The 23,299-nt window shown below is 42.6% G+C and overlaps 1 protein-coding gene across 1 annotated transcript in view; it reads right to left on the reverse strand.

Annotated features, from left to right (window-relative positions):
- The window catches only part of SLC23A3 (solute carrier family 23 member 3), a 1,305,121-nt gene that overhangs the window by 671,986 nt on the left and 609,836 nt on the right, over nucleotides 1–23,299 (reverse strand). The window contains exon 7 of the mRNA XM_044073709.1: nucleotides 6,980–7,103. Coding sequence (XP_043929644.1) covers nucleotides 6,980–7,103 — 124 coding nt within the window. The remainder of the gene's footprint in view (nucleotides 1–6,979; nucleotides 7,104–23,299) is intronic.

Raw genomic sequence — 23,299 nt, forward strand, 5'->3', positions numbered from 1 at the left:
TAGAGTAAATGATCAATATTTCTGATATTAAAATGAAAGTAATGTATACAAATAACTATATGGTTTGACATATACAGTAGAAAGATAGCTGAATTTTGAGTGCCTTACAATATTATCATATATATATATATATTTGTTAAATGGAATAGGACACTGATAAAAGTGGACATATTTCAGGTTCATGCCAGGAAAATATCATGTGAAGTAATCTTAAAAACATATAATATGTGGAAATACACCCTTGTCAATAATTGCAGTTTATATTACAGTCAGTGACATAAGTGACAAGAATAAATCAGACAATATAATAAACTTAAAGTGACATTACATACTAAGCATACTCACATCTGGCATTTATATATACCAAAATTAAGATTATAAATGATGGAAGTAAGTGGGTATGCAGGACTGATTACATGTAACATTTATATTACTGTACCGGGGTGTTAAAGGATGGAAGATAAAGAACCAGGGATAGAAACAGGAAAAATATTATGTAAGCATATTGTGGGCTTCGGGCAAGCAGGATGTATGGGTATCATATGTATTAAAAAGGTGTGGAATAAGTGAGAAAGTTCTGCAGTTGTTTACAAAAAGCTAAGCTGAAATAGCAACTCTTATACTATTATGCTGTGGTGGGGTCTATATTAGTTTGTCAAAAGACATCTCCATCGAACATGTCTCCATTGACACAAAACTGTTGAAATTCACTTCCGTGAATCACAGAATTTTTCCCAGGCTTAGGAAGTAGTTGGCCAGCTCCACAACTTTGCCCTTTTCCCACTGTAGTGTGATCCCGGAGTTAGTATAAATATAGTTGGGGGGGCACAGCCCCCAACTTATGTGGGCTTGATTTAGTGCGTTGTGTGTTTCATTGTGCTATGAGACAATTGTTTCATTCTCCTAGAAAAAAAATTCCACAAATCGTGGAAGTGAATTCTGATGGTTTAGTGTTGACAGAGAGGTGTTCAATGGAGATGTCTTCAGATGAACTAATATAGATCCACTGTGATGAGAAGAATCAGTAAGGCTTGTGCTGTTATCTAGCTTAGGCTTAGCTGACCATTTTACTCCTACTTCCTTAACCTTTTGCACAAAACAGTCTCTTGTAATTGTGTCTTGAAATTTTCTCAAAATTTTGAGTAGTAGTTTGAGTTTCTAATGGCAAAAAGAATGGAAGTCTAGACTTTGGGTCCTAGAAGGAAAAGTGGTGGTTAGTCTGCTCCTTTTTTCTAAATGGGTTATGAAGAGAGGGGCGCAGTTTTGGGGAGTAGTGAAATTTGATAATTCTTTCCCCTACTAATAATCTTACTAATAGGTATGTAAATTAATTCCTGTTTACTAGTTTGCAAGTAGGGATACCAGCAGCAGTTCAGATCTTTGTTGGACTGAAAGCTACCGTTTCTTTTACAAGACTGAGTAATGATATCGCCTCTAGGGAACCTGTGTAATACATTAGTAGATCACATTCGATGTGGCTTAAAGAGAATTCACATTTTTTTAAACTGATGCAAAGATTGGAAACCTGTATTCTGCTTCTGACTGCAGGATATCCTTCTCTGTGTCCTTGTGATGGCTGGTGAAAATAATTGAGATTTTGCATTCTCATAATAATGGTTTTTACATTTCTGATGTAGTATGCTTGATGTGAATTTGTAAGTTGAGGGTCTGGTCTAACCATATCCCTTGGCATTTAAAGGAGTTTGTTGTTTTCATTGGGATTTGATCATGATCCAGTATGTGGCAGCCTATGGGAACCAAACCTAGTTTTTGAGTGCTACCAAATGTCATTGATTTGGTTTTTATAAGAATTGAGAATGAATTTCCTGCAGGTCAGTCAGAATGCAACTGTTTTAAAGTTATGTTGCTGCTATTACTGAATAGTTACAGGTGATAAACTTAACATTTACATTGTCTTGTTATAAATGTGTATTATAATGAGGAGGTCTGGATAGTCTGCTGAAAGTGTATCAATATATAGTGAAAAAAGAAGGGGTGATAAGAATTATCCTTGAGATACTCTTTCTGTTGGAGTAGCTGATATGGATGTCCTTATTCTGTCTGTGAATGTATAGTTGAAAAGAAAGTTTTGGAACCATACATATTTATTGTAATTACAGCACCACAGCAGGAGTGGGGCAAACATAATACCTCCCCTGGGATTCAACTTGGAGGGGGAACTGAACATTTAAAAAATGTTGACAGTTTACACAATGTCAAATAAGTAATCAGCTGGGAAACTGCATAATTGTCAGACTGTCCTGTTCTTTTTTAATGTAGTTAAACTGTCTTAAGAATAGCCAGTTTACATGCAGTTCATAAACCATCACAATTTTGCTCATTTAATGACAGCTTCTAAACTTTTAAACTTTTTTTAAAAAGTTTGATATTTGGAGCTTTCAATATGACTGCACACCAGTCAACTGCTTAATTTCAGTTCTCACATTGTGAAAGCAGAATATGAGAAATAACAGCCAGTGAAATTGTCATTTTGTGTAAAATTCAGTTACTGGCTAGTAAGTACACTGCATGTATGTCAGCAAAGAAGAAATTTAGGGAATCAGAAAGGAAATCAACCAGACAAGGTGAAGAGGAAACACTGGCTGGGAAGAATCCTGCTGCTATTCAGCAAAAAGTGGTTCAAACTTCAGTTTTGGTACAAGAGATGGTTTCCAGTAATTTAGAGGAAAAAATAAAAATGTACTCAGAGGTGATTAAAATAAATGAAACACTGAAGGAAGAAGCCATTGTTGTGATTATTACTGTTATTGTTATTAATATTATTATCCTTTAATAAAATAAGTTGAAGGAGGGTTGGTGGCAGGGTACAGTAATGGGACCTGAATGGGTGGGGCAAGAGGAAGGAAGGGGGCATATCATGTATCTGGCCCCTCCTGGTTGGTGTGCCAGTAGAATGAATGTCTGTTATTTTTTCTTTTGCTCCACAGTGGAGGAACTGGGGGCCTAGATCAAACCGTAATAAGCTGATCATTTGCAATGTTACAATGTACACAAACAGCTTATTACAGTGAAGTACTTTTTTCTGCTCTTCACTTGAAGAGCTGAGGGGGTGGTGTGCTGGTTGAACAAGCTATGCATATGGCTGCTGTATCCAGTTTTCCTCAGAATATTTTTCCCAGGGGAATCAGTGGCATTTTTGGATGGAGAACAGGCTGAGGAGGAAATGAAAAAGTTTATCCAGCAAAAAGTGAGGTGGCAAACAGAAGGGGACTCTGCTTCTCATTATTCTGCCAATAAAGCTCATGGAGAGACTTTGGCAGTGAAATCTTTTCCAATGTTATAAAGAAAATGCTTGCAAGACAGAAAAAAGCACAGGAGTTGACTAGAAGAATCAGGATTATCTCGGATGTGAACCAGAGTCTGGTATTGGGAGAAGGAGATAGAGAGGATGAAGACCAGCAACATATAAATTAGTGAATAAATGTGACACAATAAAGCATCAGTCATTTTGTGAAATATGACTTTGCAAGAAAAAGTGGCTGTGAGAGACAAGACTTTTGCTGACTTTGTTAAATTTGTGGGTGGACTGTAAAGCATATACCATACTTTATGTCATTAATTTTTAGATGGACACTAAAAGGAAAAAAGAACAGTAAGTAAAAAAGTTCTTATTAGTATTTGTATAAAACATTTTATAATATAAACTGCATATTATTTAGTAAAGACATTTTGTATAATATGTATTGGTGTATTGTAAATGTGTTAAAAATGTTAAAGTAAATAAGCTCTTTTAGTTGTATAAAATATAGGATTTATAGTATAGCAAGAGAGGAAATGTCTGACAAAACAAGATTAAGTTAATATGCTATGATTGTGTGCTGCTGGGGTGGGTGGGATATAAAAATGCATTGATTATACTTTATGTAGAATTAAAATAAGTTCTAGTATTTTTTTTACAAGGATGGGTGCCTAGATTAATGCCATTTGATGAAGATATAACCAAATGTTTTTGGAAGCAGGTAGGCTTGAAAAATAAAACAAAATGAGGAAAGCCATGAAAAATGCCAAGTTCCTTGTATCTGCAAAGATAATGTCTTTTTTTTCATTAGCAAATGTTCTCAGTGGGAGTCGAGATGTCTGCAGCTGAAGGCAGTTATATATTTTGTTCTGAGTGAAATTTACAAAGACGTCTTTGTGCAAATCATTTAAAGAGAAAGATCATTAGGAAAAGACATCATGCTTGACAAGGTTGAAGATCAGTGTAAAAGAAAAAGGACCGTAATGCAGTGGATTGGCCTCTATCTGTGATTTGTCATCTGACTGAAGGCATACCTCAGTTCAGATAACTACTCACAGAGGCACCATGAGCTGACATTCACTTGACGCATAGCAATAGCATGGTTCATGTGATACATGATATATGTTATATTGTAAGATCAGAGAATTCAATTTATTGACTTGGGGTTTTGTCCCCCATCATGAAACATGTTCCTTGATGTAAGAAGACAAGACACTTCATGTATCAAACTCCAATCCACCACATATTACACGTATAATATATATATATATATATATATATATATATATATATGTGTGTGTGTGTGTGTGCATATGTGTGTGTGTGTGTGTGTGTGTGTGTGTATATATATATATATATATATATATATATATATATGTGTGTGTGTGTGTATGTATATGTATATATATATATATATATATATATATACCTATATATATATATATATATATATATATATATATATATATATATATATATCTATACCAGACCCCCTCCAGTACCATTATGGCATGCGTTTCTGTTTGTAACACACAGGGACAAAAGGTATGGACATTTACTGAAGCACTGGCGGTGTGGAATAATGTACCTCATTGTCATTTGTATTTTTCTGTGAAAGATAGGATTTCAAAACAGAGAAGATGAGCTGTAACAGTAAACAGTGTTTGAGGAGGCAACTTCCTTTACTTCAGGTTGCATTTTGATAACAGTAAGGTCTCGGTTGTAGCTGTCCTACTGAAAATAAATCAAGCTACACCCACTGGTTTGGCTGGAGACATGAAGCTGCAAAGCTTACTCACTGAAGTAGCTCACACATTTCCATTTGAAGTGATAACCAAAAATAACTTCATTCTGCGTTTTTCTAAACCTTTTTCTGGCTATTTGTGCTATCAGTACAGAGGCATTTAGATAGGCTTGACTCTGAAAAGCCTTCACAGCTAAATATGCTTCATTTGCCATAGCAGCAGCTCAAAAATAGAGTTAACCTTTGTGTTATGGTCAGCATTACATGTTATAGAATTATGTGAATAAACAATTGTGTGTATTTTTATGTTGCTGTGCCATATGCAGTCTGTTTTTTTCTGCATTTATATCATGCAAGAGTGTATGCATCATAATATATTTTAATTTATTTGTTTGTTAAGTGAACTGGTCCTTCCTGGGCCTTGTTCAGCCACAGCACAGGTCACAAGAGCAAGTATAAGTGTAACATAATACAGTAATTAAACGTGTTAGTATAAGCAGTCAACCAGCAATATTTTGTATGAAAAATGAGTACCTAGAGAAACTCCATACAGACACAGGGGTCCAGAGAGGTAGTAACTGGTAGTGACAACCTTAAATGGAGACCCTGGAGCTGTGAGGTAGATGTCTTACCACCAAGCTCATGTTGTTAAATATAGGTATCTGTTATGCAATATGTAATATATATATATATATATATATATATATATATATATATATATATTTCTTTTTTTTCTGTGAATTAATGCATTTTAGTTCCTGTATCATAAAAGACGATTGTGTGATTGCATAGTTTTCTGTGTGCTGTTTTATGGCTTTTGGGTGTGAGTTAGAGAAAATCTTTATGCACATATACAAGTATGGATAATGCTACTATGTAATTTTAGCTTTTGTTTTTTCCTATATGATGCAGCCATTCTGTTTCATTCTTTGTCCAACTGATCCACTTTGTAGATTTTTTTTTCTGCAGTTACTAGACTGCTTGACTTATATTTGATTTTATTTTCAATTCAGACACTGGGTGACCAACATATCTTATAACTTATAACTGGGCATGACTTTGAGTATACAAATACTTCTTTCCCCCTGCCATGTTAAATGGTTGTATTTTGTTTGTTTCTTTCCTTCATAAAGATGTTTTAGCTGTCATGTAGTAAACACATCTGTGTGAGAGGTATGAGCAGTAGGTTACCAGCCAACGTCCACTCCAGTTGCACTTTCACTAATAATGCACATCAAGGCTCAGACATACCTAGAGAGTGACTGTTGTCTCCAAAATGGGAGCCCCTTTACAGTTTTCTGACAGCTCAAGTTCAAATTCAGTTCTGAAACTTGTTTTCCCTGTAAAAAGAAGAGCTAATGCTGAATTGATAGGATGCCTTTGTTGCCTTAGATTTCATTTCTTATAATTTAATTTGAGGCCTGTTGAATAAGAATGCCATTCTTATCCCTTTTTAACTGAGCAAGACACATTAAATACCTATTTCAGAAATAATCAGAAGTGACTGGTCTAAGTGACTTGTTCAGAAGTCATTCATTGTATTAATCGATAACTATTTGTAACAGCTGACAAACTTCACTATGTATACTGTGCTGCCACTCCATTAAAAGGTGACTTAAAATCCATCAAAAGTAAAGTATTTACAGGTTTGCTTAACTGAAACAAAACACAAAGTGAAAGAACTAAATAGGAAATTTTATGTGCACACTGTACAAGATTAATTTTCTGTCTAAATTGCTACTTAGGACTTTAAAGATATTTAAAGGGTACTGCACCAAAATGTCTATTAACTGGCCACCTTCCTTAGCTTTCCCTTCTCAGACATGTCATTTTATCTAAATAATGAGGTTACTTCTTACTTTTGCTTGTAGAAAGATGAACATACACACACACACACACACACACACACACACACACACACACACACACACACACACACACTTCAAAGAACATTTGGCTTGATCTTGTACTCATACCGAGAAGATTCGAAATGCAGGACAGTAAGCAGATACTGTAAATCCTTCTGATTTTCTCCATCTCCAGACAGGCACATAACAGGACTGAAGATACTGAGACAGAAAGGCAATCAGAAGCACAATTCTGCAAAAGAAAAGTGAAGCAAAGATCTAGTTAGCTATAGAGAAAATTTGACAGAAACAACAAGAATATTGTAAACTAAAGGTCATTTCCATGGATTGTCATAGTTATTCTTCATTACCCATTATTCATTATTGTAGTTGTTGTACTATGTTTAAATATTTTTTTTTATTTTATCTTACAAATGGTCTTAAACCTGCCATAGTGGCTGTAAGTCTTATATCAGTAAATAAATCCTGCGTATATACCTATTTTCTTACAGTGTAGAATTGTCACAAATCCCACTTAAACAGTTTCCTGCTTCTTTCCAGTTCCTTCATAACCATTGCCCTGCTCCTTTTGTCATACTGCTAAAGTTGCTTTATGCCTGCCCCATATTTTCTTGAGTTCTACTTCTGTAGCATCATGATTCCTAAGGAAGACTTTTCCTTACATTCATCCCTCTCTGTGAGAGAAAAAAATAAAACTTTTTAACATCATCCTGAGCCATCCTTTCCGTATCTAATTGCTGTGTCATCGTTACCATGATATCTCCTTCTCTGAATACTGTTCATGAACTATGTTCTTCCCCAGATGTACTTAAATGTTTCTGTCATGTTCCCCCTCCTTGATTCCAGGGTGTAGTACATATTGAGTTATTTTAGTGTCTTTATAAATGCTCTGGTGCACATCCTGTATAATTCCTGTTGTTCACTCTGCACAGTTTTGGTTCTGTCAAAAGTCATTCAAGAAGTAGGGTCTCTAGGAGTGATTGTTGCAAAGCTGTGGAGCTTAATTACAACTCTCACCACTACAATAGTGATTAGGGAGAATATATACTAATTCCAAAATTGTAGTATTCACTCTACAGTGATACATATATTAATCCCAGAGTTCTTACACATCCATCCACAACCCCCTTTTCCCATTTGTTGCACATGGGGTCAGGGTGTCACTTCAACAGTGACAGTCATCTAGAGCCAAGGTTTGCACCACCAGGTAGTTTTTCCGCACCTCACAGTTGCACCCACACTCTGACCTATGGTCACTTTCAAGTGTCCAGCCCAACTGCTGCATGTGTTTGGAATGTGCAAGAAACCAGAGCACCCAGATGGAACTCTCGCGAACACAGGGAGGACATGCATACTCTGCCCAGAAGTCACCCCAGCAAAGAATTGAACCGCGGAACCTCTTGCTGTGAGGTGACAATGCTGTCCATTGTGCCAGAGTTATTTTGTCTAAATTGTAGTGGGATAGGTGATACAGACCCCCATGTTTGTGATACAGGGGGTGAAGCCTTCCTGCTAAAAGTATTAAAAGTTTAACAGTAAGTTTTTGTATTAATTGCAGTTTACATTTTGGAGTGCCTCACAGTATTATCTCATACTTCTGATTGACAGCCACTTTTTAGAACTGTACACCATACTCCTCATGTAACTTCACTTATATTGCCTACTCGCATTAACTGCCCATTTTAAATAATTTGATACATTTAAACCTAAGTGATTTTTTTGTTTGAGTTTTTGTTAATATCTTAGTCCCACCCCGTCCCTACACACAACATGTAGTTTCTCATAGGAGTGAAGCTTTTGTTAGCCAGTACATTATTTTGCTTTTCTTCGTGTTGGCACACACCATGCTACCATAACCATTTCACTATCTTTGCCAAGTTTCTTTTCTTCCTTTAAACCCTACATACATTATTCTGTTACAGATCTTAGTATTTTGTGCAAAGAAGCATACTTGGCCCTCTAATCCATCAGCAGTCACAAAGATAGTGAAAAGAGCTGTATACAGAACTGAACTGTATGACACGTGTTATAATTCTCCACTTCATCTTGCTTTCTTTTTCCTCTTATTATGAGCATCCTGTAGTCTTGTCAATTTTTAATCCAAAATACCACCCCCAAGGCACAGTCAGAAACTGTTTTTTATATTAATATTTTTACTGCAGTTTTGTCAAAAACTTTGTTAAAATCTAAGATGTTAAGTTGTCAAACTCGCCTTCATTCTTGCTGGATGGGGTTCAGAGTCGATCCTCGGCTCCGACTCAGCACTTGCTAAGCTCGAGAGCTAATTTTACCAGCTCGAGGCAACCCTATATCCCATGATGCAAGGCGTGACTACCCAGATCTCGTTTGCCGCTTCACGAAGAGGTCTTCTTTTACCAGCTCAGGTAGTATTTTTTGTGATTTAACTTTATACAGTTAAAAATCTTCCCTTTTTCCAGCCTATTTTTTCTCAGTATTAGAGTTAGTCTTTCTATAGCTATCTCCTTAACCCTATACTCCCTCAACCTAACAGGTTTAGTTATATTCCCCTTCAGGCCTTAAGCCTCCCTTTCCTTAATTCCTGTCAGGGTGTTTGAGTGTTGTACTTAGTTCCCCCCCTTTTTCTTAAGTTAACTGTGTGGGTGAACTTTGTGTGTGTGTGTTGGTGCACTGGGCATAATTATGTCCAAAGAATCGAAGGTCTCAGGCTTCAAGAAGTGTGACTTGTGCTGTCAGAAGATGTCTCTGACAGTCGGTCACACTTCTTGTGTGTACTACCTGGGACCTCTACACCTGCAGGACTCCTGTGCCATTTGTCATTCTTTTAGCCACAGAGTCCTGCAGGAACGTAGGAATAAATTAATCCTACGAGGCTTATTGAAGCCGGAGAGCTCCCCGACCAAGACCAGGTCGGGGAAGCCCTCTAAGCCACCTAAGCCCCAGGCTTTGAGTTGGAAGCCTCGAGTCTAGGTCCGATCTTTCTCTCTTAGAGGCGGTGGTATCGGTGCCGCCGGCTCCGATACACCTGCATCGGTCGATATCGGCCCCGGCTGGAGCCGACATTTCCATGTCCCAGACTGGAGCCGATAAGTTATCCGACTGGAACCGAGGGTCTTCGCCCTATGGCTCTGACTAGAAGAGATCTTGGTCTCCTTCCTGGAGTCGGATTTCTGCATTCGGAGCGGAGCCATCGGAGCCGATCTTCTAGGTCTTCCAGGCTCTCTGACCACGACTTGGAGAGAGTGGTAAGCAGATTGCTGAAATCACAGGCACTGGCCCAGATGCTCCATAGCCCATCTCAGCAGATGACCGCTATCACTCATCCCCCTGAATTTCCTCCTTCGACTCTCCTCCAGAGTTTGGAGCTGGAGCTTCTCGAAACCTTGACTGTTGGTGCGTCGGAGCCGATGCCATCCCTTTCGGCTCCTTCGTCTCCAATTTCCTCCATGATACCTTCCATGGAGGGATCCGTCATCGTGACTCCCGTCAGCTCCAGGTAGTGGCATCGGACCCTTGTCTGGCCCGTTTCTCCTCGGAGCTTGGTGAGTTCGGCACCGACATCGGCCTCGGAGCCTTCTCTTCGGGCCGGGAGTTCCTGTTTCTTCGGAGCGGGAGCTCTCTGGCCTCCCTGGAAGGGGAGCCTTTGAGGTGATGAGGAGTGTTCTAGCCCCTCAGCTGAGTCAGCAGTTGGTTCCATTAGCTCCCTCCTCCTTGGTGCCTGCTGATATCTCTTCCCACTCTCTTCCTCCCGGACCCAGAGATCCATCGCCCCAGGTTTCCCCACTGGGAAGAACTTCCTCTTCCGAGGTTTCAACTGATCTTTTGGGGGAACCCCCGCGTAAGAGGACATGCAAGAGGAAGCACATAGACTCCCCTGAGTCTACAACATCTGATACTGACTTAGATGAGTCGGAGGGATCCCCAAAGTCCCCCTCTGAGAATGTCTCCTTTTCAGACATCTTGGAACTCCTTAAACAGAGGGGGAACTGGCCTTCCATTAACCCCTCCGAGGATGAGTCAGTATACCTGGAGGCTTTTGGATCTCGACCTTCCACCTCCTGGGTGTCTCCGCCTTCGACCCTCATGGAAGTGGTGGCTCAAGGGTGTGGCCCCGGATTCTGTGGAACCAGTCCCTAGGAGGCCATCTAAATTTATCACCAAGCAGTTTCTCACCAAGGGTGTCCCTGTTGATGCCATGGTGGTGGCGGCTGCCACCAACAAGGAACTTGCGGATCCTTCTGTACCTGTCCATGCTCCTAACAAGGAGTCTAGGACCATGGATAGGTAAGCGGATTTTTCCTCAGCGACCTTCACTATGCTGAATTATCTCTGTCACTTTACCTGGCTTCAGAGAGATATTCTCAAGGAACTAGGTGAGGTAGTACAGGATCCGTCAGCTGCCGGGCTCAAGAAAAATCACCGCAGCTGGGAAACCTAAATTCCTTAACAAACTGCTCCATGTGGTACATTTCTTATGCGGCCGATGGAGCGCACAGGAGTGGCCCTTGCCAGTCCTGGATGCGGCTTTGCAACTTCAGAGATCCCTTTAAGGCGCCCTTCACAAATACTCCCTTGACGGTTCGGCTTTGTTTGGACCTCAGGTGAAGGAAACATTGATCAGATCACGAGCAGGACGGCAAGACTCTTTCTGGAGTCCGTTTCTCCACCCCTTCAAGACCTTATCCTAAAGGTCAGAAGGGAGGGAAGATGTGGTTCCATAAATCTCAGGAGTCACGCCGACATACGTGGTCAGTTTACTCCCAGAGGCAGAGGGGTAATAACAATAGACGCCGCCCTAGGGGCAGAGGGGTCCAGAATCAGGGTAGCAGAGAGCCTCTCCCTGACAAACCCTTCCAGCATCCCTGAGGTGTTGCCGACTGTCCACCCTTGGAGGCAGTCGGGGGAAGATTGTCGCTGTACCCAACAGCCTGGCTTTCCCTTTCTCAAGACATTTGGGTACAGTCGATCATATCCGAGGGTTACAAGATTCCCTTCGAAAACTATCCTGTTCCTCAGAAGGTATCCCTTCCAGACGTTGCACCCGGTCTAAGGGAGTTTTCAAAGCTGGAGGTATCAAAACTTCTAGCAAAAAGAGCCATCCAGCCAGTTCCAGTAGACCAAACAGGATCCGGGATCTACTCAAGATTCTTTTTGGTCCCCAAAAAAACGGGAGATTGGAGACCAATTCTAGACCTCAGCAGACTAAACAAGTTTGTCAAGAAGGCAAGATTCCGGATGGTCACGCTTCAGTCCATTTTACCCTTTTTGGGCAAGGACAACTGGATGTGCTTGGTAGACCTTCAGGATGCGTACTATCACATAAAAATTCACAGGCGCTCCAGAAGGTTTCTCCGCTTTTCTGGGGACCAGTCATTTTCAATTCAGAGCCCTGCCCTTTGGTCTCACTACAGCCCTCAGAGTGTTCACCAAATGCATGGCAGTGGTCACGGCTCACCTGAGACGTCAAGGATTCCAGGTGTTTCCGTATCTAGACGACTGGCTCCTCACGGCCACCACCAGGCATCAACTTCTCCAGGCCAGGGACTACACTCTTCATATGTGCAGCCAGTTAGGAATTTCCATAAACTTCGAAAAGTCCTCCTTGTTACCTTGCCAGTCTATTACCTTTATAGGCGCAGAGCTAGACACTGTTGGGATGTCAGCAAGACTCACAGATCAAAGACTTCTGGACATCCAAAAATATGTTCAGATCATCCTATTCAGCAAAAAGATCAGGGCCAGGTTTGTCCCGAAGGTGCTAGGACTTATGGCGGCTGCCATCATACTTCTTCCTTTGGCTCGCTTTCATATGCGGCTACTGCAATGGATGTTATTCACCCAGTGGTCCTTCCAGCAGCTTCCCATGTGCCACGAGATCATCGTGACACAATCTTGCAAGAGTCACCTGACCTGGTGGATTTCTTCCCCTCAAGTCCTCCAGGACAGACCGTTTGTTCCCCCGGCCCTGGTTGCCACAGTCACATCGGATGCCTCCCTGATCGGGTGGGGGGGGCATTATCAGGGCAGGATGGTCCATGGCACTTGACAACCCTTCGAATACCATCTGCACATAAATGTCCTAGAGATGAGAGCAGTGTTTTTAACGTTGCAAGCCCTCAACGACTTTCTTCCTTTAGGAACTATTGCAGTTCAGACGGACAACATGTCCGTAGTATGGTACATCAACAAACAGGGCGGGACCAAGTCCTATCCACTGTGTCGAGAAGCTCTCAGACTTTGGCAGTGGGCAATCTCCTCTCATCGGTTTCTGATAGCAATGCACATCCCCGGGAAATCCAACTTCATTGCGGACAGATTGAGCAGAGCTATTCTCATGCCTCACGAGTGGTCTCTCAAACAATCAGTAGTGGAGGAGATTTTTCAGAAGTGGGGCTTCCCTTGCTGCGACCTTTTTGCTACACCCCAAAACAGCAAATGCCCAGACATCTTCTCCCTCTATCCACTCCCAGGCCAACCCCCAGAGACGCTCTAACCCAGGTTTGGCCCCGGGGACTTCTTTATGCTTTTCCTCCATTCCCCTTAATACCTCAAGTCATTCAGAAAGCTACCGTTTTGAGAGCCAAGTTGATTCTCATTGCCCCTTACTGGCCTCGACAAATTTGGTTCCCGTTCCTTCATCGCCATCTATTGGTACAGCCTTGGTGTCTGGACCCAGTTCCAGATCTTTTGACCCACCAGTCAGGTCATCTGCACCAGGCCATTCGCTCTCTCAACCTCACCACTTGGTTGCTCCACTTCCTTCATTAGCCAGGCTTCCTATGATTTCTAATCCTATACGGGATATCATAGTAGCTTCTCTAAAGTCCTCTACCAGAAATATTTATGCTAGTAAATGGCAGCGTTTTTCCTTCTGGGCAAAGTCCAGGGACATAGACCCCCTTTACTGCCCCAGTTCAGTCAGTTTTGGACTTCTTAGCTGAGATTTTTCAGTTGGGTTCTTCTTCTTCGACAGTCAAAGTCCAGCTGGCAGCAATCTCAAATTTTCATGTTGGCTTAGCGGACCAGAATATAATGTCTCACAAGCTTTGTAAAGCCTTTCTCAGCGGTATCTGTCTACTAAAGCCCGCAGATAAATATCCTCCTCCATAATGGGACCTGAATTTAGTGCTGACATCCCTAATTCTTCCCCCCTTCGAACTGGCTGCTACATGTTCTTTAAAATTTCTCTCTTGGAAGACAATTTTTCTGGTGGCTATTACTTCAGCTAGGAGAGTGTCTGAACTTCATGCTCTCTGTGTTCGACCTCCTACTTGGTTTTCCACAAGGATAGAGTATCTCTAAGAACAAATCCATCCTTTTTGCCCAAGGTGGCTTCCCAGACGAATCTTAACCAGTCTATTGATCTTCCAGTATTTTTCCCAAATTATTCGGACAGAGCGGAACAGAAACTGCATTATTTGGATGTTCATTGCCAGCTCAGATACTACTTGGATAGAACTAAACAATTCAGAAAATCTGATCAGCTTTTTCTTTCTTATGCAGAAAACAGAAAGGTCTCCGGTCTCCAAGGTGACCTTATCGAAATGGCTCTCTTCCACTATTTCCCATGTTTGTCTCCTTAGGGGCAAAGAATTGCCCTCTAAACCTAAGGCACATTCTACTAGAGGCCTAGCCACATCTACAGCCTTTCAGGCTAGGCTACCTATTGACACCATTTGTGCAGCAGCCACTTGGGCCACGCCTCATACCTTTGTCTCACATTACAAATTGGACTTGGCCTCCAGAGACAGAGCTAGGTTTGGTTCCACAGTTCTCAAGAGTCTGTTCCATTGAGCCACCCAGGATAGAGGTGCTACATCCAGCAAGAATGAAGGCGAGTTTGACAACTTAACATTAGAAGTTATGTACCTACCATAACGTTCCATGTTAGTTGTCTTCTCGCCTTCTTGCATCCCTCCCTCCTTTACCCCTAGCCTGGACAGACCTTGAAGTTGTACTCTTCTCTAGGGACGAGTTTATTCTTCCTATGGACTCCAGTTGTGAGTGGTCACTAGTTTTACTAGTTCCCCTGTGTTGTGTTTACACATTTGGTTACTTTCTTCTCCTTCTGTTGGAAGAAGATAATGGGCATATTTCTATAGCTACCAAACAAGATCTGGGTAGTCACGCCTTGCATCATGGGATATAGGGTTGCCTCGAGCTGGTAAAATTAGCTCTCGAGCTTAGCGAATTGGCTCCGAACCCCTTCCAGCAAGAAAGAAGGCGAGAAAAGACAACTAACATGGAACGTTATGGTAGGTACATAACTTCTTATTTGCTATATCCAAAGTCCCATCCTTTTTTAATTACTTTTATTATCCAAATTATGACATCTGTTAGATTTACTTTCTTTCACTACAGAAATCAGTTAAATTTAACGTGACCTTTCTGCTGTGATGCCATGTTGCCTTGTAACCTGTGCCCCACTGGTTATGGTAAGTTTGGGCTTTTTTTCAAGCTAGTGAGATTAAACTAATTGATCTGTAGTTTGTTGCTGCCCCCTACTCCCACTTTTCTGAACCAGAATCTTGTGTCTGCTTCCTACTTTCTTCACGCATATCTCATCTTCCCAAGATCTGTTATAGATAGTGATGACTAGTATTAATTTAAAATATATTTCTTTCAGTTTCTGGGGTGAAAGCCATTAGCCCCACTATGGAGTCTATCTTCAGATTTAAAAGTTCATTCAGAAGCTTTGTCTACATACATAGATTTTTATAAACCCCACATCCCAGTCCAGATTGTTTCAAGCATTTTATTATTGTCTTTCTCTTCATTTTTGTGAAGAATAACAAACAGTGATATCTCTGTCTTACATTTCCAGTTTCATGTTTCAATCATTACCTTATGGCCTGCGTGCAGTACATGTGTCTTTACAAAGCACCTAGTGACAGTGTTTGTCCACTTAAAAATAGCCAAGATTCAGGTGCTTCCAAACTGGGCAATGCTTTAAACACAACCATATCAACTACTCTGTTACAGTAATGCAGTAATGTCTGATTTTACTGAAAAAACTATTTTGTTAATCACAGTTTAAAAATCTGTAGTAGTACTGCTTGACAAATCTGTTTTTGGATGTTGTGCTGGAGTCTACTTTATAAATTCAACTTTTCCCCTAGACAGAGTAATGGAGATAATAGTCTTGTAGCACAATGATTATGCTCTGGAATCGTAAAAAAAAAAAATTGTTATAATGAGTTTTTTGTGTAAGAACCACACTATAACAAACTTTTTAGCAAGGTTCTTGAATATGAATCTCATTCTGCAACACATACTGCAATCACAATGGAATTGCACAGGAAAGGAATTAACAGCTTTAAAATCTGTAGCATTACCTCACTTTGCCATACATATGACATCTAGAAGTAAGTTGCACTGCTAATCAGCCAACAGCTTTAATAGCTGGAAGACTTTCACTTCATACCCCTTATATGTCCCTGACTTGACAGAATGTCCCTGATTACCTTAAGTTTAGTTCTGCTCTTGAGTTCTTCATAAAATATGTATTTTTCTGTCACATCACTGAAGATTATAGACATTAAATAATGACAGGCATTAATGTTCTGCCTTTCTTATGATTTGGGAAACACTTGTGAATACTGTTTTTTTTCCCCATCCCCATAGCTGACTATCAGCTGATACCAGCTCTTTTTCTTGTTCATTGGATCTGCTTGTCCCATGTCTGGGGTCAGTGAGGAGACTGAAGACAGTTCTGCAGTGCTTCCAGCAAATGTGCATTGACATTCTTCCATCCCACAGCAGCCTTGCAAGCACCACATTTGCTGCCTTCAGGAGGAGCATGTACACTACCATCCATGCACAACCTCCTGACCAAGGGATATACTACTTGCAACATGGAGCTCACCAGGCATTTAACACTCTATTCTAGTGAGCCTAGGTTACCTCTTCCGCTATAGTGGGGGAGTCAGTGTCAGCTTCTTACAACTATCTTCCTCAGGGGAGAGTCTGTGTCAGCCTCCTACTCCTATCTTCCTCCTCCATATAATCCCTCCAGCTTCAGGTGTCACTACTTCAGCAGTGGTTATTTGGACCCTAACAAGGATTTTATCCCTATGCAGTAGCATGCCTTAATGCAAAATGTGTTGTACATTTGCTAAGGGAATAAAAGAGTATTTAAAAATATGTCCATGATTTTGGGACTTTGTCCTTCATTATTTTTCGTTTTGTGCCTGATTTTTGATCTATCAGGTTAAGAGCTATATTTTGTGCTACCACACTATTTTTCTTTTAACTGGTGATACACTGATGCAGCTAAAACCCCACATGTATTATAAAGAAGTATGATCGTAACCATTTGCAATGTATTGTCAAAACAGAATGAAGAAATTGAAGATCTTAAGATGAATTTCTTTAATCCATTCTTTGACCACTTAACATTTGGGATATGATCATAATCATCTATAACTTTTTAACTACACATTACAAGTTCTATCGGACGCCAGAACAGTGTTCGTTGAGATCTCACTTTTCACATATCTTATTTTTAATTTTAAAATCTGTAGGAATCTAGTTTTAAAATAAAAATATCCAGCCCTTATGATTTTTTTGGTTTGGTTAATTGTTTAGTTCATACATTAGTTATACTAATGAATAATATCCCTACAGCTTTGCATTAGAATGAATGGAAATTAGAACCCAGAAGTGAGACATCATGCTTCATTAACAACTTCCTGTCATTACAGTAACCAATGTTAAGTTGTCAATCTCGCCTTCATTCTTGCTGGATGGGTTTGGAGCCGAACCTTGGCTCCGACTCGGCCTATTACTAAAGCTCGAGAGCTATTTTTACCGGCTTGAGGCTATGCTATGTCCCATAATGCTAGGCATGATATACCCAGATCTCGTTTGCCGCTTCAACTACGAGGTTGCGCCTTTTTGCCGGCTCAGGTTGTATTAATATGTTTTCTTGGTTTTAGTCAGCTTTTTGGGTTAAAATATTTACGATAGTGTTTTATAGTTACTACCCTTTAGATCCCTGTTTATGATTCCCTCTTAGGTAGTTTTTGATACTGTTTTTTTCCCCTCACCTAATAGTTAGACCCTTGGCCAATCCTCTTCCATTCTTATTTGTGTGTGTGTGTGCCTAGTTAGATTGTATTAAAAAGTGTGGTGTTTTGTTATATTTTTTCTAGTCTGTTACAACTTTTTTGTGTGTGTGTGTGTTTGACTGATTGTGACTAGACAGTCATCCCTTTTTCAGGATGTCTAAAGACACTAAGGTCTCGGGCTTCAAGAAGTGTGACTCGTGCTGTCAGAAGATGTCTCAGACAGATAGTCACACTTCTTGTGTACATTGCTTGGGCCCTCTGCACCTGCAGGACTCTTGTTCTATCTGCCATGCGTTCAATCCAAGAGTCCTGCAGGAACGCAGAAATAAACTTATTTTGAGAGGCTTGTTAAAGCCTGAAGGTTCCCCGGCTAAGCCTTCGTCGGGTAAACCTTCTAAGCCCGCCAAATCGTCGGCTCCATGTTCAGAGCCGTTGCTGAGCGGTGCTACTACTACCATTGCATCGGTTCCGGCCGGAACCGATGATTCTAGGCCTCAGTCGGCTCCGACTCTGCTGTCGGAGCTGTCTTCGAGCAAGAAGCATTCCAGGTCTCCTTCCCTGGAATTGGTCCACTCGGCTTCGAAGTCTCCCTTGTTATCGGAGCAGAGTCACAGGTCCCATTCCTCTCGGTCTTCCAGGCTGTCGGACCATGTCCTCGAGAGGGTGGTTAGCAGACTACTTAAGTCGCAGGCACTGGCCCAAATGTTGCATAGCCCTCCTCATCAGGCAGTGGCTTTCACTACTCCCTCTTCGATTTCTCCTCCGACTCTTCCTGTGAGTTCGGAGCCGGAGATCGTAGGGGTTGGGACTATCGGAACATCGGAGCCGATATCACCCCTTTCAGCTCCCTCGTCGGCTCCGGTCTCTTCCTTGGTTCCATCCTTGGAGGGATCCGGGTGCCGGGACTCTCTCATCGGCTCTGAGGGGGCGAGTGGCATCGGACCCATGTCCGACCCCATTCTCCCTCTCGGAGCTTCGGCACAGGTGAGTTCGGCCCCATCGGCCTCGGAGCCGTCCCTCTCGGTGCCGGGAGGAGTCCTTGTCTCTTCGGAGCGGAGACACCCCTCCCTGTCTGATAGGGGCACCTTTGAGGTCATGAGGAGTGTGCTGGCCCCTGTGCCTGCTCCACCGTCGGCTCCTTTGGCTCCTCCCTCTATGGTGCCTGCTTCAGTCTCTACCCTCTCTCGATCCCGAGCGTGGAGAACCGATGCTACAGGTAGCCCCATTGGGCATGTCCTCCTCTTCTGAGGCCTCCCCTGATCCTTCAGGGGAGCCCCCTCGAAAGAGAAAATGCAAGAGGAAGCATACAGACTCCCCTGAGTCAGTCACATCGGACACTGACTTGGATGACTCAGAAGGGTCCCCAAGGTCCCCCTCTGAGGATGTCTCATTTTCTGACATCCTGGAGATTCTTAAGCAGAGGGGAAACTGGTCTGCCCTTAACCCTTCTGAGACGAGTCGGTGTACCTGGATGCATTCGGTTCTCACCCTTCCACCTCCTGGGTGTCTCCGCCTTTCGACCCGCTCATGGATGTGGTGGTTCGAAAGGCGTAGACGGCTCTGGATACTATGGAACCAACTCCCCAGAGGCCTACAAAATTTATTACAGCCCCTTCTGACAAGCAGTTTCTAACTAAGGGCGTCCCTGTTGATGCCATGGTGGTGGCGGCAGCCACTAAAAAGGAGTTGGCTAACCCTTCAGTACCTATCCATCCTCCTAATAAGGAATCTAGGACTATGGACAGGTATGGCAAGCGGATGTTTTCCTCAGCGACCTTTGCTATGCGGTCGCTGAATTATTTGTGCCATTTCACCCGTCTCCAGAGAGACCTTCTCAAGGAACTGGGTGATACCTTACAGGACCCATCAGCTGCGGGGTCTCAGGAAAAGATCAACTCCCAGCTGGGGACCCTAAACTCTATTGTAAACTCCTCCATGCGGCTCATTTCCTACGCAGCCGATGGAGCGAGTAGGGCTGCAGGCACAGGCGTCGCTCTAAGGAGACACGCCTGGATGCAGCTTTGCAACTTTGCTGACCCCTTCAAGGCGTCCTTCACTAACACCACCTTTGATGGTGCTGCCTTGTTTGGACCTTAAGTGAAGGATACATTGACCAGGTGCGAGCAGAAAGGCAAGACTCTCTCTGCCGTAGGAGTCCATTTTTCTACCCCTTCACACGTTCCACCCAGTCTGAGGGATCAAGCAGCACTAGAAATTTCAAGGCTGCTACAAAAAAGAGCCATCCAGCCAGTCCCAGTAGACCAGCAAGGATCCGGAGTCTACTCCAAGTTCTTTTTGGTACCAAAAAAGACAGGGGACTGGAGACCTATTTTGGATCTCAGCAGACTGAACAAGTCTGTTCAAAGAACAAAATTCTGGATGGTCACGCTTCAGTCCATTCCACCCTTCCTGGGTCAGGACAATTGGATGTGCTCTATAGACCTTCAGGATGCGCACTATCATATCAAAATGAATAGGCGCTCCAGGAGGTTTCTCTGCTTCCGGCTGGAAGCCAGTCACTACCAATTCAGAGCCCTGCCCTTTGGCCTCACCACAGCCCCCAGGGTGTTTACCAAATGCATGGCAGTGGTTGCGGCTCACCTGAGATGAAAAGGATTCCAGGTGTTTCCATACTTAGATGATTGGCTCCCTACTGCCACCACCAAGCGTCAGCTACTTCATTCCAGAGATTATACCCTCCAAATTTGCAACGAGCTAGGTATCTCTATAAACTCCGAAAAGTCTGCCTTGTTGCCTTGTCAGTCTATTACCTTCAAAGGTGCCGTTATAAACACTGTGGAACTGTCAGCAAAACTGCCTGTACAAAGGATTTCAGACATTTGAGGTCATGTTCAAATCCTACTACAAGAGAGCAGAGTCCAGGCCAGATTCGTACTAAAAACCCTTGGTCTCATGGCAGCAGCTATCACATTACTCTCCCTAGCTCACTTTCACATGTGGATCCTGCAATGGATGCTGTTTTCCCAGTGGTCCTTTCAACAGCTTCCAATGTCACACAGCATTCTAATCACTCAGTCATGCAAAAGACACCTTTCATGGTGGATGGTCTCCCCTCAGGTTCTTCAGGGCAGACCCTTTGTCCTTCCTCCTCCTGTGGCTACTGTGACAACGGATGCCTCCCTGATCGGGTGGGGGGGCATTTTCAGGGCAGGACAGTCCAGGGTACATGGCAGCCTTTTGAAAGCCACCTGCACATAAATGTCTTGGAAATGAGAGTGGTGCTTTTAGCATTGCAGGCCCTTCAAGACGCAAAACCCACCGGGACTATTGCAGTTCAGACAGACAATATGTCTGTAGTGTGGTACATCAACAAGCAGGGCAGAACCAAGTCCTACCCCCTGTGTCGAGAAGCACTCAGACTGTGGCAGTGGGCGATCTCTTCTCAATGGTTTCTGGTAGCAATACATATCCCCAGGAAGTCCAACGTCATAGTAGACAGGCTGAGCAGAGACATTCTCATGCCCCACGAGTGGTCTCTCAACCAGCTAGTAGCAGAAAACATCTTCAGGAGGTGGGGTCAGCCTTGCTGCGATCTTTGTGCAACCCCTCAAAACAGCAAGTGCCCAGACTTCTTCACCCTCTTCCCTCTCCCAGGTCTTCCCCCAGAGATGCTCTAGTCCACGATTGGCCCCAGGGTCTTCTGTATGCTTTCCCCCCCTTTCCCTTAATTACTCAGCTAATCCAGAAAGCAACTGTTTTGAGATCCAGAATGATCCTTGTTGCCCCTTACTGGCCTCGACAAACTTGGTTCCCGTTCCTGCAACATCATCTATTAGATCAACCCTGGCATCTGGACCCAGCGCCAGATCTTTTGACACATCAGTCGGGCGGGCTGCATCGATCTCTCCAATCTCTCAACCTCACAGCTTGGTTGCTCCACTTCCAACCCTAGCCAGGCTTCCCTCAATCTCTCATTCAGTTTGTGACATCATCCTCGCTTCACACAAGTCTACTACCAGAAAGACTTATGCTAGCAAATGGAAGCATTTCTGTGTTTGGGCAGGGGAGAAACAAGTTGACCCTTTTACAGCCCCTGTCCATACAGTCTTAGAGTTTTTGGCAGAACTTTTTAAAATGGGATCTTATTCAACCACCATCAGAGTTCAGTTGGCAGCCATTGTGAATTTTCACGTTGGATTGTCAGAGACCAGCATTATGTCACACAAGCTTTGTAAAGCCTTTCTAAAATGAACCCTCTTACTTAGGCCCCCAGTAAAAGATCCTCCCCCACCATGGGACCTAAATTTGGTGCTGTCATCTTTAATTCTTCCTCCCTGTGAACCTGCGGCTTCCTGTTCATTAAAGTTGCTCTCTTGGAAAACTCTGTATTTAGTAGCCATCACTTCAGCGAGAAGGGTATCAGAACTTCAAGCCCTTTGTGTTCGCCCTCCTTACCTTGTTTTTCACAAAGATAGAGTGTCACGTAGGACTAATCCGTCCTTTTTACCCAAAGTACTCTCTGAAAAAAATCTGAATCAGACCATCGATCTTCCTGTTTTCTTCCCACTTTATACCAATAGGTCTGAACGGAAGTTACATTGTCTAGACATTCACTGTCAATTACGCTTCTAGCTGGATAGAACCAAGCAGACGAGGAAATCAGAACAGCTCTTCCTGTCTTACGTGGAAGGGAAATAAGGCCTGCCAGTTTCCAAAGTAACCTTGTCCAGGTGGTTGACCTCTGTTATTATGTTGATTTGCCAATTGAGGCATAAAGAGCTCCCTATTAAGTCCAGAGCTCATTCAACCAGAGCATTAGCCTCTTCAGTAGCTTTTCAGGCAATATTGCCAATGGATTCCATTTGTGCAGCGGCCACATGGGCCTCTCCTCATATCTTCATTTCTCATTACAAGCTGGACATGACCTCTAGAAGTAGGGCTGATTTTGGTTCCACTGTACTCAAGAGTTTATTCCATTGAGCCACCCAGAACTAAGGTGCTAGGGACGCTGTCCCATCCAGCAAGAATGAAGGCGAGATTAACAACTTAACATTGAGAAGTTATGTACTTACCATAACGTTCCATGTTAGTTGTCTTCTTCTCGCCTTCTTTTTTGCATCCCACCCTCCATCCCCCTAGCCTGGCAAGACCGAGAGTATCTTCTGAGATGTGTTTATCATGAGAGTTATCTCCTTAGCTACCTCTTTCCCCTTCTTGGTAACTCTTATAAGAGTTTTGTATACCTAGATGTATAGAGGTAGATGTATATATTCTCAGTCATGGTGGGGACATGTATGTCCATAGTGTTAGCTATCAAACGAGATCTGGGTATATCACGCCTAGTATTATGGGACATAGCATAGCCTCGAGCCGGTAAAAATAGCTCTTGAGCTTTAGTAATAGGCCGAGTCGGAGCTGA

This window comes from Protopterus annectens, chromosome 6.part0 (genome assembly GCF_019279795.1).
Source record: "Protopterus annectens isolate FY-2018-M chromosome 6.part0, PAN1.0, whole genome shotgun sequence".
Classification (NCBI taxonomy): Eukaryota; Metazoa; Chordata; order Ceratodontiformes; family Protopteridae; genus Protopterus; species Protopterus annectens.